Source organism: Eubalaena glacialis, chromosome 5, assembly GCF_028564815.1.
Source record: "Eubalaena glacialis isolate mEubGla1 chromosome 5, mEubGla1.1.hap2.+ XY, whole genome shotgun sequence".
In the NCBI taxonomy this organism is placed as follows: Eukaryota; Metazoa; Chordata; class Mammalia; order Artiodactyla; family Balaenidae; genus Eubalaena; species Eubalaena glacialis.
Genome location: NC_083720.1, coordinates 16,993,846 through 17,010,470, shown reverse-complemented (window position 1 = coordinate 17,010,470; position 16,625 = coordinate 16,993,846). Strand labels below are relative to the sequence as shown.

Sequence of the window (16,625 nt, the reverse complement as noted above, 5' to 3'; positions counted from 1 at the left end):
CCGGCAGAGGTAAAAAAAAAAAAAAAAAAATGCTGAGGAGCGCTGGATTTTGCCTGTGCCCGACTAAGGGCTCGAAGCCGCAGCAGGGGCGGCGGCGGCTCCTGCTGGAGGAGAAGGGACGGAGCTGAGCGCTCCCGGGTACCGGAACGCTAGCGCCAAAGCGAGCGCTTGGAACGCAGTTTGCTAGCTGCCCGCGCTCAGACGCCGCCGCCTGGGCCTCAGCGGCCACTTCTGCAGCCCTGTTGGAGGGGCGTTGCAGCCTTGTTCTTGAGGAGAGGGGACTCCAGGAAATCCCTCGTCTCCAGCTTTTGGGAAAGCAATTTGATAATCTCCAGGTTCCCCATCGCCCCCTCCCCAGTGCGCAGTTGTTCTTTCCACACACCGCTACGGACGTTTGTCCTTCCCTCTTCAGTTTCTTCGCCTTGGGTAAGTTCTAAAGTTTCTGAAGACAATTGTTTGCAATGATTCCTCATATACCTTAAATACAGGCAACCTCTCCCAACTCACATCCACCCAGCCGAAAACGCTCAGGCTTTCTGGATTCGAAAACAAAGTGAAGGGGGAAAATATAGGAGGTTTGAGAAACTTTTCTGGGGACTCGTCAACAAACAGGAGTGCCCCCCGAGGAATGCCCTGCCGCTTTTTCCTTTTTCCTCATCTCTCCCGCGCTAAGCGTCCAAATGGCTACCTGGAGCCTTTTGCTGATGCGACTTGCTTCTGCTGGACTGGAGGTTCTTTGAAATAGCAGAGCTCTCAGACAGATACATCGGCTGCATGTTTGCTGGTGCCTACTTGATCCCTGTCGTTATCACTCTTTTTTGCCTCACCTCTTCCTTCTCTTTATCACACCGTTCCAGGGAGCCAGGACCATGGACTTGGCAGCAGACAGGGCTCCTGGCCGCCCGTGCCTCCCGCTGCCCACTTTATCATTATTTCAGCTCCTTCGCGTCTTTTGGCTGCTGTCACTGCTACCGCGGCCGGCCCGGGTCAGCGGGGCCGAGCAGCGCCAGGTGTTTCAGGTGCTGGAGGAGCAACCTCCCGGCACGCTGGTGGGTACCATCCAGACGCGCCCAGGCTTCACCTACCGACTCAGCGAAAGCCACGCCCTGTTTGCCATAAACAGTAGCACCGGGGCCCTGTACACCACTGCCACCATCGACCGCGAGAGCCTACCCAGCGACGTGATCAACCTGGTGGTTCTTTCCAGCTCACCCACCTACCCCACCGAAGTGCGAGTGTTGGTGCGGGACCTCAATGACAACGCCCCGGTCTTCCCTGAACCCTCGATTGTGGTCACTTTCAAGGAGGACAGTAGCAGCGGGCGGCAAGTCATCTTGGATACGGCCACCGACTCAGACATCGGCTCCAATGGTGTGGACCACCGGTCCTATCGCATCATCCAGGGCAACGAGGCGGGTCGCTTCCGCCTGGACATCACCCTGAACCCGAGTGGCGAGGGCGCGTTCCTGCATCTGGTGTCCAAGGGCGGGCTGGACCGCGAGGTCACGCCGCAGTACCAACTATTGGTGGAAGTGGAGGACAAGGGAGAGCCGAAGCGGCGGGGCTACCTTCAGGTAAACGTAACTGTGCAGGACATTAATGACAACCCCCCAGTTTTTGGTAGTTCCCACTACCAGGCGGGGGTGCCTGAGGACGCGGCGGTGGGCTCCAGCGTCCTCCAGGTGGCGGCAGCGGACGCGGACGAGGGCACCAACGCGGATATCCGCTACCGGCTGCAGGACGAGGGGACCCCCTTCCAAATGGACCCCGAAACTGGGCTTATCACGGTGCGGGAGCCCCTGGACTTCGAGGCCCGGCGCCAGTACTCGCTTACCGTGCAGGCTCTGGACCGAGGCGTGCCTTCCCTCACTGGGCGCGCCGAGGCGCTGATTCAGCTGCTGGACGTCAACGACAACGACCCTGTGGTGAAATTCCGCTACTTCCCTGCCACCTCACGCTACGCCTCGGTAGATGAGAATGCTCAGGTGGGCACTGTGGTGGCTCTGCTCACCGTGACGGACGCAGACTCCCCCGCGGCCAACGGGAACATCTCTGTGCAGATCCTTGGGGGCAACGAGCAGCGCCACTTCGAGGTGCAGAGCAGCAAAGTGCCGAACCTGAGCCTCATCAAAGTAGCCAGCGCCCTGGACCGGGAGCGCATCCCTTCTTACAACCTAACAGTTTCTGTCTCTGATAACTACGGGGCGCCCCCTGGCGCAGCGGTTCAGGCGCGCTCTTCTGTGGCGAGCTTGGTGATTTTCGTCAATGACATCAATGACCACCCTCCCGTCTTTGCCCAACAAGTGTACAGGGTGAACCTGAGCGAGGAGGCGCCCCCGGGAAGCTATGTGAGTGGAGTGTCTGCCACTGACGGCGACTCTGGTCTCAATGCTAATCTGCGTTACAGCATTGTCTCTGGGAATGGACTCGGTTGGTTCCACATCAGTGAACACAGCGGCCTGGTGACCACTGGGCTTGCTGGGGGCTTGGACCGTGAACTCGCTTCCCAGATTGTGCTGAATATCAGTGCTCGGGACCAGGGGGTTCACCCCAAGGTTTCCTATGCCCAGCTTGAAGTCACCCTCCTGGATGTGAATGATGAAAAGCCAGTATTTACCCAGCTGGAAGGATATGATGTGTCTGTGGTTGAGAATGCCCCAACAGGGACTGAACTACTGGTGCTTGGGGCAACTGATGGGGACCTGGGTGACAATGGGACAGTGCGTTTCTCCCTACAAGAGTCTGAGACTGACCAGAGGTCCTTCCGCCTGCATCCTGTGTCGGGGAGGTTGAGTACTATCTCCTCCTTGGACAGGGAGGTGCAAGCTTTCTACTCCCTGTTGGTTCTGGCCACAGATCTGGGCTCTCCTCCCCAGTCATCAGCGGCTCGAATAAATGTGAGCCTCCTGGATATTAATGACAACAGCCCTGTGTTCTACCCAGTCCAGTACTTTGCTCATATTCAGGAGAATGAGCCTGGAGGTAGCTACATCACCACAGTGTCTGCCACTGACCCAGACTTGGGTCTCAATGGAACTGTCAAATATAGTATATCAGCTGGGGACAGGTCTCGGTTTCAGGTCAATGCCCAGAGTGGGGTTATTTCTACAAGAATGGCCCTAGACAGAGAAGAAAAAACTGCTTACCAGTTGCAAATAGTGGCTACTGATGGTGGCAATTTACAATCTCCAAACCAGGCAATAGTAACCATCACTGTATTGGACACTCAAGACAACCCACCTGTATTCAGCCAGGCTGCCTACAGCTTCGTGGTCTTTGAGAATGTGGCTCTGGGATATCATGTGGGTAGTGTGTCTGCATCCACCATGGATCTCAATTCCAACATCAGTTATCTCATTACTACTGGGGATCAGAAAGGTATGTTTGCTATCAACCAGGTCACTGGGCAGCTTACCACAGCAAGTGTGATTGACAGAGAAGAGCAATCCTTTTATCAGCTGAAAGTAGTAGCCAGTGGGGGCACAGTGACTGGAGACACGATGGTTAACATCACAGTTAAGGATTTAAATGACAACTCTCCCCATTTCCTTCAGGCAGTAGAGAGTGTGAATGTGGTAGAGAATTGGCAGGCAGGTCACAGCATTTTCCAAGCCAAAGCTGTGGACCCTGATGAAGGTGTCAATGGCATGGTACTCTATAGCCTGAAGCAAAACCCCAAGAACCTCTTTACTATCAATGAAAGGAATGGTAATATTAGTCTGCTAGGACCCCTGGATGTTCACGCTGGTTCCTACCAGATAGAGATCTTGGCATCTGACGTGGGTGTTCCCCAGCTCTCCTCTAGTTTCATCTTAACAGTTTATGTCCATGATGTAAATGACAACCCACCAGTGTTTGACCAACTTTCTTATGAGGTCACCCTTTCTGAGTCAGAACCTGTGAATTCTCGATTCTTTAAAGTGCAAGCTTTTGATAAGGATTCAGGAGCAAATGGTGAAATTGCATACAGCATTGCTGAAGGCAATACAGGGGATGCTTTTGGCATATTCCCAGATGGTCAATTGTATATAAAAAGTGAACTGGACCGTGAACTTCAAGACAGATATGTTTTACTGGTTGTTGCTTCTGACAGAGCAGTGGAGCCCCTTAGTGCTACTGTGAATGTTACTGTAGTTTTAGAAGATGTAAATGATAACAGACCTCTTTTTAACAGTACCAATTACACATTTTACTTTGAAGAAGAACAGAGAGCTGGGTCGTTTGTGGGCAAAGTAAATGCTATAGATAAAGACTTTGGGCCAAATGGAGAAGTAAGGTATTCTTTTGAAATGGTGCAGCCAGATTTTGAGCTGCATGCAATTAGTGGGGAAATTACAAATACTCATCAGTTTGACAGGGAGTCTCTTATGAGGCGGAGAGGGACTGCAGTGTTTAGCTTTACAGTCACTGCAACAGATCAGGGGCTCCCTCAGCCTCTCAAGGATCAGGCCACAGTACATGTTTACATGAAGGACATAAACGATAATGCTCCCAAATTTTTAAAAGACTTTTACCAAGCGACAATATCAGAGTCAGCAGCCAACCTGACACAAGTTTTAAGAGTATCTGCCTCAGATGTTGATGAAGGTAATAATGGACTTATTCATTATTCTGTAATAAAAGGAAATGAAGAAAGACAGTTTGCTATAGACAGTACCTCTGGTCAGGTGACACTTATTGGCAAATTAGACTACGAAGCAACACCTGCCTATTCCCTTGTAATTCAAGCAGTGGATTCAGGGGCAGTTTCCCTCAATTCGACTTGTACCTTAAATATTGATATTTTAGATGAAAATGACAATACCCCTTCTTTCCCTAAATCAACACTATTTGTTGATGTTTTGGAAAACATGAGAATTGGTGAACTCGTGTCCTCTGTTACTGCAACTGATTCAGATTCAGGTGACAATGCTGACTTACATTACAGTATTACTGGGACTAACAATCATGGAACTTTCAGCATTAGCCCAAACACTGGGAGTATTTTTCTTGCCAAAAAATTGGACTTTGAGACACAGTCTTTGTACAAATTAAATATAACAGCAAAAGACCAAGGAAGGCCTCCTCGTTCATCTACAATGTCAGTGGTTATACATGTGAGAGACTTTAATGACAATCCTCCTAGCTTCCCTCCTGGGGATATTTTCAAGTCTATTGTTGAGAACATTCCCATTGGAACGTCTGTCATTTCAGTGACTGCACATGACCCTGATGCAGACATTAATGGGCAACTCTGCTATACGATCATCCAACAGATGCCAAGGGGCAACCACTTTGGCATAGATGAAGTCAAAGGCACTATCTATACAAATGCTGAAATAGATCGGGAATTTGCTAATCTCTTTGAGTTAACTGTAAAAGCCAATGATCAAGCTGTGCCCATTGAAACTAGACGGTATGCTTTGAAAAACGTGACCATTTTGGTTACAGACCTCAATGACAATGTTCCAATGTTTATATCACAAAATGCCCTGGCTGCCGACCCTTCAGCTGTGATTGGTTCTGTTCTGACAACAATTATGGCTGCTGACCCAGATGAAGGGGCGAATGGAGAGGTGGAGTATGAGATCATCAATGGGGACACAGACACCTTCATTGTGGATCGTTATAGCGGAGACTTGAGAGTGGCTTCAGCGCTGGTGCCTTCTCAGCTGATCTATAACCTCATAGTTTCAGCAACAGACCTTGGCCCTGAAAGGAGGAAATCAACCACTGAATTGACCATCATTCTTCAGGGCCTTGATGGACCTGTTTTTACACAACCCAAATATATAACTATTTTGAAGGAAGGAGAACCCATTGGCACCAATGTGATATCAATAGAAGCAGCTAGCCCTAGAGGATCTGAAGCGCCAGTGGAGTATTATATTGTTTCAGTCCGTTGTGAAGAAAAAACTGTGGGACGTCTCTTTACTATTGGACGACAAACTGGCATAATTCAGACTGCAGCCATTCTGGACCGCGAACAAGGAGCCTGTCTTTACCTGGTGGATGTTTATGCCATAGAAAAATCAACTGCTTTTCCTAGAACACAGAGAGCAGAGGTAATGATTTTGTCATCCCTTATGATTATTTGTTGATGTGTTTTTTAGGAAGATCGTTCTCTTTATATTTACTTTCTATAGTAATTTACTGTTGATTGTTCATTTTACTGACAGGAGCATATAAAAATGTTCTGTCACACAGACTAACAAGAATTACATGCAATTTAGCTTTAATCCTGATCAAAACCAAACAATGAACAGTTTTTACCTTATATTTCATCTCACACCATCATATATGTAAGGCTAATGAGAACTCTAGCCATTTCAGAAGTGCAAAAAAAAAAAAAATTCATTTATCTAAGTTACGTCACCACGCTAAACTAAACACCTCACAGTAAGGAAGTCTACCAGAGAATGAGCAATTTCAGACTTAAGAAATCCGTATTCCAAAATGAATAACTTTGGTAGAAATCAGCATTATAGCATGGCTTTCAAGGGGGCGTGGCTGTGGACTGACAGTTTACATCAGGACGGTATTAACTTTCACATCCTCAGCAGTCTTGGCAGTTTCTTTATAGACAGTGACTAATTTCAATGTGCTGGGCCAAGTTTGGGGAGATTCCTGATTTCATCTGCCTTCACAGTTTAGGCACTATCTTCTGACTTAGAGTAATCCTCTCTCTTCCCTCTTGAACTAAAGCATGTAGTGTGCTGTGAATGATCAGAGATTAGAAGCTGTTTCTTGAGACAAAACTGTGTTGTTCAATGCCATGGTATAGGTACAAGTTGTTCTGTCTGCTGATGGACAAGAAGCTAGTGTTTCAAAGCATAAGCCAAAAGATTTCAAGCTTGGCCTTTCCCGGGGTATATTTTTGGCTGTTACTACCTCAGTGTTTCATTGATTTGCTTTTTAGTTGAACTACTTCCAATGTTGTTTTGATAATCAACTAGAAATGATATAGCTATACTCTGGAAAGCTCGTTTGCCATTTCCTAAGTTCTCTCTCCTCACTCCCTTCAAAGAGATTCTGGTGTCACTCATCCAAAAACGCAAAATATCAAATGTGGTTTGTGATACTCGGCAGTAACCCAGACATGACATGCTGGTGAAACTGAGGCTCATGTGTTTGTTTTCTTGCTTTCTTTTCTTTTTTTTACAGAGGTGAGGGGTTTTCTTCATTTAAAATGTTCGTTTATTATTTTTATCTTTCTGAATCCCCTGTGATTTTTTTTCATGTTAGCTAGCTATGTCTATTCTATGGATGGAACAGTATATTCATGGCCTAGAGGATATTAGAGATATAATTAGAGATATAATTCTTAATAGAGATATAATTCTTAGAGATAAAATTTTAAGTGGAATTCAGTTTTATCTTATACACATAGCCCTGAAGAAACTTCTAACCCATATGTCCTCTTTTACCTAATTAGTTTTTTAAAGATCTTAACATAGGTCTTACTTATTGAGCTATTTGGTTTAACTCAGGCTATGATTTACATGTAATTTTATTTTGATTTGGGGTTATTCCTCCCCTAAACCCACTCCCTGGCTCTACCTTCCTTCTCTGGAATTATTTCTTAGATGAAGAGATTTAAGTAGCTATTAAAGACAGGCAATTAAGTCATTCTAGACTTTAAATTTGTTAAACTGTAAAACAAATTATGTTATTGGTTGTTTGGTTCAATGCATTACATTTGCTCTGCAATGAGACTAAATGTCCATTGTTTTCATTAGAAGATTTATTTAGTCTTATTATTTATCCATGAGATATGCAAAGATTAGCCTAGCTTAAATTTATTAAATAGTGCTGTTTCTGCATTAGGCACGAGGACTAAAAAATAATGATTATAAACCATTTTGTTAGTAATAGGGGATTATATGTCTGTTACCTTTTTTAACCTCCAATAGCACCAATATGAAAAGTTATTCATATTTACTGTAGCCTATTTAAAAATCTGGAGAGAATTCATCATGATGATTTTTTTATGAGAAAAAAATTGTTTGTCAGGGTACCTTCTGTGAACTGAAGTGCTGAAATTGTAAACCGAGTTTGAGTTCCCAAGCTCCAACCACTCCTAAAATTAAAAGCAAATGTGTTTCTCCAAAGAATATTGAAAGCAGTAGTTGGGAGCTAGAATTTCATATTATTATTGGTTGTGTCTTTCAAGTGTATACAATAAAGTTTTTTTCCTTCCGCTCAAACAGTTAATTTACCGTGATTCTGCAAAAAGAAGCTGTAAATTACCTCTGGTTGTCAGAGGTGATTTTTCAATTGTTTGTTTCTGAGTGTAAACTTTGCTCCAATGCATTTTTTAACAATTTATTCATGTACACTGAGAGGAGTCTGGGTTGCTTACTCAGGTTTCTGGCTAGAGTCATGGCTGATCACGTTCCATGGGCAAGCAGAGGGTCAGTGGGTAAAAGAGAAATGATTTAATCTGCATTCTTTTTCAAGCTCTGACACTTGTGTGTGTGTGTGGGAAGGGGGCGGTGCTGGGGACTTGGCTCTGATACTTCTCATTGCAGAGCTGTGTCCAGTTGTACACCTTCACTGCCCCTACCTGTCATAGCTTAAACTTTGGCATGGATGAGAGTGTCTTTGAAGGATGGCTTTTGTGTTGCAGACACAAGGTTTATTATCCTTTTATTTTATATCTTTGTATTCTAAGAAGAGTCTTGATTATGTTAGAATAGCTCATATACATTTTGTACCACTTTTTTAGGTTCAACAAAAAAAATTGGAGATGTAGCACATCCATAAGCATTTCTCTTTTAATATGTGTGTTATGGGAACATGCAACTTCGGGACTGGGTTGGACTTCTTGAAGGTCAAAGGCTTTGTCTCATTGGTCTTTATTTCTTTTATTTTTATTTTTTACATCTTTATTGGAGTATAATTGCTTTACAATGTTGTGTTAGTTCCTGCTGTACAACAAAGTGAATCAGCTATGTGTATACATATATCCCCATATCCCCTCCCTCTTGAACCTCCCTCTCACCCTCCCTATCCCACCTCGTTGGTCTTTATTATCTCCTAGTATAATATCTCCTTGATAATAATATCTCCTAGAGCCTGGTGTATAGTAGGTGCTCAGTACATGTTTGCTGAATGAGATGGTAGAAGAGCTAAGACTGGTGTGTGCATTCTTGTGCTTCAGGAATAATCAGCAGAGAGAAGCCGGGAGAATAAAGGAGGTTAGTAAATTTGATCTCGGTCATTATTTGAACTAAGGACATAAAGACATACCAATTATGTCTGTTCTACAAATGAACTGAGAATTGTCAGAAGACTCAAAGAGGAAAGAGGAATTTAGGTGGGTGGTCTCACATGGAACTTAGGGTTTAAATGGAGAGAAATACTGTATATGCTTCTAGGTTGCAGTTCTCCAATTTGTTGGTTGCAGGACCCCAAAGAGCTTTTGCTTAGGTGTGTCTTATCTATTAATATTTATATTTTGAACATTAAAACTGAGAAAATTTAAAAATGTTTATTAATTTCTTTAAAATCACATTAACCATATAACATATTTTTTTTTATTTTATTAAAAGAACTTAATTTTGCCAAACATAAAAAATAATGAAAAGAGAGACATTATTTTACATTTTAATAAATCCCTTTAATATCTGGCCTAAGAGAAGACAGCTGGATTCTCAAATCTTCTTATTCCATCTATTGCAATATGTTCTTTTGGTTAAAGTATATGAAAATAATCCGTTCTCACTCAAATAGACAAAGCTGGATAAGGGAAAGATATTTTGATATCCTTTTCAGATAATTGATGATTTTCTTTTGATGCTACACCGGAATTCCACAACTGGCTGTTTCTTAAAGCTTACTTGCAATTAGGAATCTGAAACCCTACCAGTGAACTTTTCATACTTTGTTGCATGAAAATACTGATCTATCTTGCATTCTGAATGGAAATTTTACCTATGTGTGACTTAGAAATATCAGGCATTGATCATTTGGAAAATATCGGTTATAACTGATAAGGATCTTATCAAAAGAGTCATTAAATATATTGACTCACAACCTCATGGTGATGGTTTGAAGTTTTCCAAATTTGAATTTTCACTGGAAAGCTCAAATTTTATCATTTGTAGCATATATTGTTAGCTGTTGTCCTGATGTATTAAGCTCCCTTTGTTCATTTTCAAACTAACAAACAAAAACTGTCTGTCACATACCAAATCTAAAAAAAGCGTAGTTTCTCTGTCAGTTGTTCTTTCAAGTAAAAATTGTATTCTGTAAATAGAGCACCTAGTTCAGCCTTTAACTCAATCCATCACACACATGCTTTTCTTTGAGACTACTTACAGTGGTACAGATTAATGGTTCTTTATGCACGTTTCACTATTTGTCGCCCAAATATTGAAAAGACGTCAGGATTTAATGGTCTAGATTTAATAATATTAATCATTTTACTGTTTCTTCAGGGAGAGTTCTTCAGTTTTTAAGTGAAACTGGCATTTCATTTTTACTGTGACTAGTAAGTGAAGAATACAATTAGAGGTGAATACTTTGGAACTACTGCTTTGCTTTGTGCTAAGGCACCAGCAGTTTTACCTGCCCTTTGCTTTTGCACCTCTAGTGTAAATGTCAACATAGTGAAAAGGCAAACAATGTTTTGTATAATTATGAACACAGTTTTTATTTTCCAGGCATCTTTAATGGGTCTCTGGTATGCCTAGGGCCCCATGTTCCACAGTGCGAGAACCATTGGTCTAGGCACTGAGATTTTTGCAATTCAGTAAAAAAAACAACAAAAAAAGCAACTAGAAATATTCTATTAAAAGTGTGTTTAGAATGTTAAGTGAACAAATTATGATTACGTTTAGATTAGAAGTGAGTTTTAGCAATTGATAATAAATAAATTTATTTTTACAGTGAAACCATCAAGAGTTCCAGGAGAAATGATGGAGACGTTTGTAATATCAATACTGAATATCAAGTTTAGAAATGATTTTCTTCCAAAGGGTTTAGAAGAAGAGTTAGTGCACCTTATATTAAATGTCTGTATATCTTGTGTGTCATTCCTCACAAGCAAAATATAAGCAACAGAACTGAATATTTAATAATAATGATAATAATAATTATCATTATTATAAAATTTATTGCATATCACTATGTTCAGTCATTGACCTGAGTGCTAAGTGCTTCTTTAGGGATTTTTATCATTTGAGCCTCACAACAACATTAGTCAGATCACTCCCACTTCGTAGTTGTGGAAACAGTCTCAGAAAAGTTAAGTGATTTGCTTAAGTTCAGATTGATAGAAAGAAAAATCACAACCAGACTTGCAAAATCCATTATTTGTGTTCATAGCTACTGTCCTATAAAGACAGGGCAATCTGTGTCCTTCATTAATAGAGGGGCTTTTTTACTCCATAGATAAAAGTATAGATGTATGCTTTTGATAATCTTGTTTTCACACCCTTATTGGTGTTAAAAACTCTTTGAAAAGTGGTATTATGTATTGTCTGAACCAAGAGAAGCATGATTTTTGCCACCTCAATCAAGGCCATCAGCAGATGCTGTACATTCCTATGGGTCAGTTACTGGTAGCAGCAAGGATTCCAAGTTGAGGACCTGTGGAGGTGTTTTTGGAGCAGGGAAGAAGGGTGAGAATATGAGAGAGGGGCACTGGAGACAAAGGAAGGGCACACGTATATGCAGTGACTCTCCTAATTTACAGTACTGTACAGGTTGGAAACAGTTGCTGTACTTTATGAAGGTGGAGAATCCATTTTTGGATTTTCAGATGATAAATCTTACTCTCCTAAGGAATAATGATGAAATTGTGTGGGTGGAGTGTGAAGATTATATTAAAAGGAGGAAAACATTTTCTTACTTCCTCGACTTTTGACTTCCACAGTGTTTTGTTTTTTTTTAAACAATCTATGATTATTTTCTGATTCTACTTTTTCCCTGTTGGTATGTGTTTAAATTTATTAAATTTATTAAACTGTGACTTAAAGGCCTCTATACGTTTTCAAGACATGTACAAATGTGTATCACAGACAGGAATATTGATGGGCAATTAAGCTCATGCTGCATATTTCATATATGGCTTCAGGATGCTTGATTTGGTCTCTCTCTTTTGTTGATATATTTCTATAGATATAGTTTATTTTCTGACAGAGGTATTGTTTATTTCTTTTTTTGCCTTTATTAAAACCCAAATTATTTTAATCCTTTATTGTTCCAATTAGATTTTGAGGCAACTACTCTAGGAATAGTTTTGAAAAGATGTTTATGTACTTCATATTTTGTGGAATCAATTTTTCATTGCACTGTCTACAGCTTGCACTTTGGCATCATTACAATGAAAAACTGCCAAAGAACCTCATTAGCTGTGAGGGACTGTTGAGTTAGTGACTATAAAGGATTCCACAGGCCCTGAGGTATGTCCTCTCTTCCAAAAATTAATATAGCTAAGGTTCAGCTCTTGATGAATACCCATGAAATTAGGTAGTATTCAGAAGAAGGAGCTGGGAGTGGAAATTGAAGAAGAGTAACTGGCAAATGACATGGCCAAAATGAATTAAAGGGTTTCTTAAAGTCTCCTAGATATGGAATATGGTAAATATATTCTAATGCTTTCAGGCTTTAAGTAGTCTGTGACAACAGCAGCCAATTTTAGTAGTACAATAAATAAGGAGGAGAGAGTATGAAGAAGGCAGAGAAGTGAAAATTTTTAAAAATTCTGTTAGACAAATATCATTTATAAAATATATACATGTTATATATATATATATATATATATATATATATATATATATAAAATACCATGTACTAACATGTATGCAACCATTGTACAGAGATTACTGGATTTTCCCTGGTGTTAAAATCCTGAGACAAAATGGGACAATAAAGTCATGAAGATGACAGAATCTAACTGGAAGATAATTTACATGTGGCAGTCAGGAATTGACTATAGGGGTGCAGTTTCCAGACATGCATGCATATTTAGGAAACAATTAGGGAATGAAAACCAAGTTTTAAGGTATTGAGGAAATGTTGAGAGACATTTATAAACCCTGTTTGACAACTGGCAACTGGGAGCCAATGGCGTTGTTATGGATGATTTGTTTCAGATTATTGACATTTTTCTGAAATGTTTTATCATGTATAGATTCTAACATATATAAAGTGTTTACATTATGTCAGACACTGGTGAGCACTGGGCATTGTCTTGCCTTCACCATAATCCACGACATCTCACCATTTGACAAATGAGGATACCGAGGCTAATGGAGGTCAAGTTTATGGAGCTGGTTTATGGTGGAATCGAACTTGAACCCAGCAGTCTGACTTGAGTATGTATGTTTAATCCCAACACAACATGTTATAAGAATGGTTGATACTTTCTATACTCTCATAGGCATACAAGTTTTACTGTGTAAAAAGTTTTCATATTTTTATATTTCTTCATACTGGTGACTGAAGAAATATAGGGTAAAGTGAAGTTTAGTTAATGACCCAATAGTAGGGTTACTTTAGGTCCCTATTAATCTTTATTTAGGTTAGGCTTGAATAAATGGACCTATAATGTCAGTTCTTCATTTTATTTTTTGATGTACAGTGAGAATATATTTCCATTCTTCCAGTTACTGCCTCATTTACTTTCTTCCCTTTTCAGCAACATTTTTGAAAGAGTTGCCTATACCTGTCTTCTTTCTTCTCATTATCTCTTAAATCCACCCCCATCAAGCTTGGCTTCTGCCACTCTAGTAAAATTGCTCTTACCAAAGCCACCATGATAGCCACATGTTTACATCCATTGGGCAGGTCTCAGTGCCCATTGTATATATACTTCTAAGTAATTAAACTCTCAGGATTTTTATTCTGTTTCTTGGACCAGTTCCTTTTCAGCCTCCTTCACCAGCTTCTCTCCATGCCCTCAAATTTTAACTGTTGGAATATCCCTAGAATTAGTTCTTGAAAAACTCTTCCTTTTTAATCTACACTTATTCCCTTGAAGATCTCAATCAAGCTCATGATTTTAAATAACATATGAACAGATGAGTCCAAAATTTTGTCTCCACCCTGTATATCTCTCCTGAATTCCATATTCATATAACCAACCACTTACTCATTACATTTGATTAGTTTCTTAATAGATATTTTAAATTAACATTTCCAAATCTGAGCTCTTGATATCTTCCCCAATAAAAACCGACTCAACAACCCTCAGCCATCTCCTTTTCAATTGATGGCAACCCCAATCTTCTAACTGCTCGGGTCAAAAAACTTGGTGTTCTTTGACTTCTCGCTTTCACACCCTATGTGCAACCTGTCAGTTAATCTTGGCTCTCTCTTAAAAATATATCTAGGACTTCCCTGGTGTCACAGTGGTTGGGAATCCGTCTGCCAATGCAGGGGCACGGGTTCGAGCCCTGGTCCGGGAGGATCCCACGTGCCGCAGAGCAACTGAGCCCGTGCGCCACAACTACTGAGCCTGCGCTCTAGAGCCCACGAGCCACAACTGCTGAGCCCGTGAGCCACAGCTACCGAAGCCCGTGCGCCTGGAGCCCATGCCCCACAGCAGGAGAGGCCACCGCAGTGAGAGGCCCACCCACCACAACGAAGAGTGGCCCCCGCTCTCTGCAACTAGAGAGGGCCCGCGCACAGCAACAAAGACCCAACGCAGCCAAACAAAAACAACAACAACAACAACAAAATATATATATCCAGAAACTGATCTTTTCTCATCACTTATACTGTTACTCCCTTTGTCTAAGACGCCATCATCCTTCCCTTGGATTATTGAAGACAGACATCTTCTTACTGATCTCCATCATTCTTTCCCACTCTTCTCTTTCCTTGCTCATCTTCTTTACTCATACTGGCTTCTTGCGAGTCCCAAAACTTGCTAGGAATACACCTGCCTCAAAGCTCTTGCTCCTGGTTCCTCACTCTGCATAGAATGCTCTTTCCTCCAGAGCATCTACTTGGATAGTTTCCTCCCACGCTTCAAGGGTTTGCTCATATCTCACATTCTAAGTGAGAACTAACCTTCCTTTACTGACATATTACTGTAGCTCCCCACCCCCTCATCCTGCCTGATCTCCATTTCTCTATTATAGTGTTTCATATTCCTCCCCTGTAGAATTGATCAGCCTCCTTCTCCAGCTTCTTCTCATCTCCCGAAATGCTAAATACTGGGATGCCCCTGGAATCAATTCTTGAAATTCTTCTCTTTCTAATCTACTCTATTCCACTGAGGTGAGGAGCCCAATCAATCTCATTACTTTGAATAATATATATACACTGTACAGGTATAAGTGCATGGGTGATATAATTTGCTGATCTGTAATTTTGATTATGTTTTATCTGTCTTCCTCCTGCTAGAATGAAGTTCCACAAGGGCAGGTGTATTTATCTGCTATGTTCCCTGATGTACCTCAAGAGCCTAGAACATTAGCTGGAACATAGTAGGCACAAAGTAAATTTTTGTTGGATGAATGAATGAATAAATGAATGAATAACTAATGAATGGATGAATTGATTTCCCTGCTTCTGTCCTTCATCTCTTTGATTTAGTCTAGCAGGTGGAGTGATCCTTTAAAATGTAGGTCAGATCATTTCACTCCTTTGCTCGAAACCCAAAGCTTTCCATTTCACTCGTAGTAAGAGCCAGATCCTTACAGAGAGCCCCAAGGCCCTATGTGGCCTGCTCTCATCAGTCAGTCATTTCCTGACTTCTCTTCTTGGCTCTCCCTCCCTAAGCTTGCTCAGCAGCTTCACTGTGGGCTGTGGCCCAGCCTCGGGTGCTCCTGCCTCACAGCCTTGGGCTGCCTGGGCTCTCAGCCTGGACTGCTGGCTTTGTGCTTCTCTCACATCTTTTCTCAAAGTCACCCTGCAAAGTTCTCATTCCCTCAACCTTCCTTCTTCTCTTTTCTTCTTTTTGTTTCTTCTTAGTCCTTATCATCACCCAACATAACACATATGTTACTTCTTTATTTTGTTTATGGTATGTCTTCCCTCTAAAATATATGTTCCACCAGGGGAAAGGTTTTCATCTGTTTATTATTGCTGTATTCCCATCACCTTCAATAGGGCTGGATCAATGCAGATGCTCAGTAAATCTTTGATAAAGTAAGGAATTACTGTTGAACATGCTGCAAATATGCTGCTTAAGGGCCAGAAGCTCAGTCAGTGATGCATGCTGAAGGAAAGGAGTCATTTTTCATATCTCAAGCCAAGCCATGGAGCTTCTTCTGAAATTAGTGAAACTAGCTAATTGGCCAGGACTGATTTTCCTGGGTAGAATGACCCTGGCTGCGTGACTTGACTGGCTAAGAGCCTGTAACTCAATATCCAGAAATCTGTATTGTCTAAAGTACAGTGAGATCACTAATGCTTATTTTATAGACATTTTGGTAAAGTAGAACATTTTAGAGTATATATAACAATGTATGCTACTCTATTACCATGTCTTCTCATTTCCTTAGAACTTATCAAATTTTGCTTTAGAGAGCAAATCTTAACTTACTGTAAACCATGTTTTTCTTTCTGCAGAAAAACAGGATAACAATATTCACTTTGGATATTGATACATTTAAGTACTGTCATTCCTTTTTCAAATTTACACCGTTGCTCAATATTTAACATCAATAGTATTAGTAAACTTGATT

At 41.4% G+C, this 16,625-nt stretch overlaps 1 protein-coding gene across 1 annotated transcript in view; it reads left to right on the top strand.

The window, feature by feature from the left end:
* Positions 1 to 560: 560 nt before the first annotated feature.
* Positions 561 to 16,625, top strand: part of FAT4 (FAT atypical cadherin 4) — a 166,653-nt gene continuing 150,588 nt past the window's right edge. Inside the window, exon 1 of the mRNA XM_061191994.1 lies at positions 561 to 6,044. Coding sequence (XP_061047977.1) covers positions 870 to 6,044 — 5,175 coding nt within the window. The 5' untranslated portion in view covers positions 561 to 869. The remainder of the gene's footprint in view (positions 6,045 to 16,625) is intronic.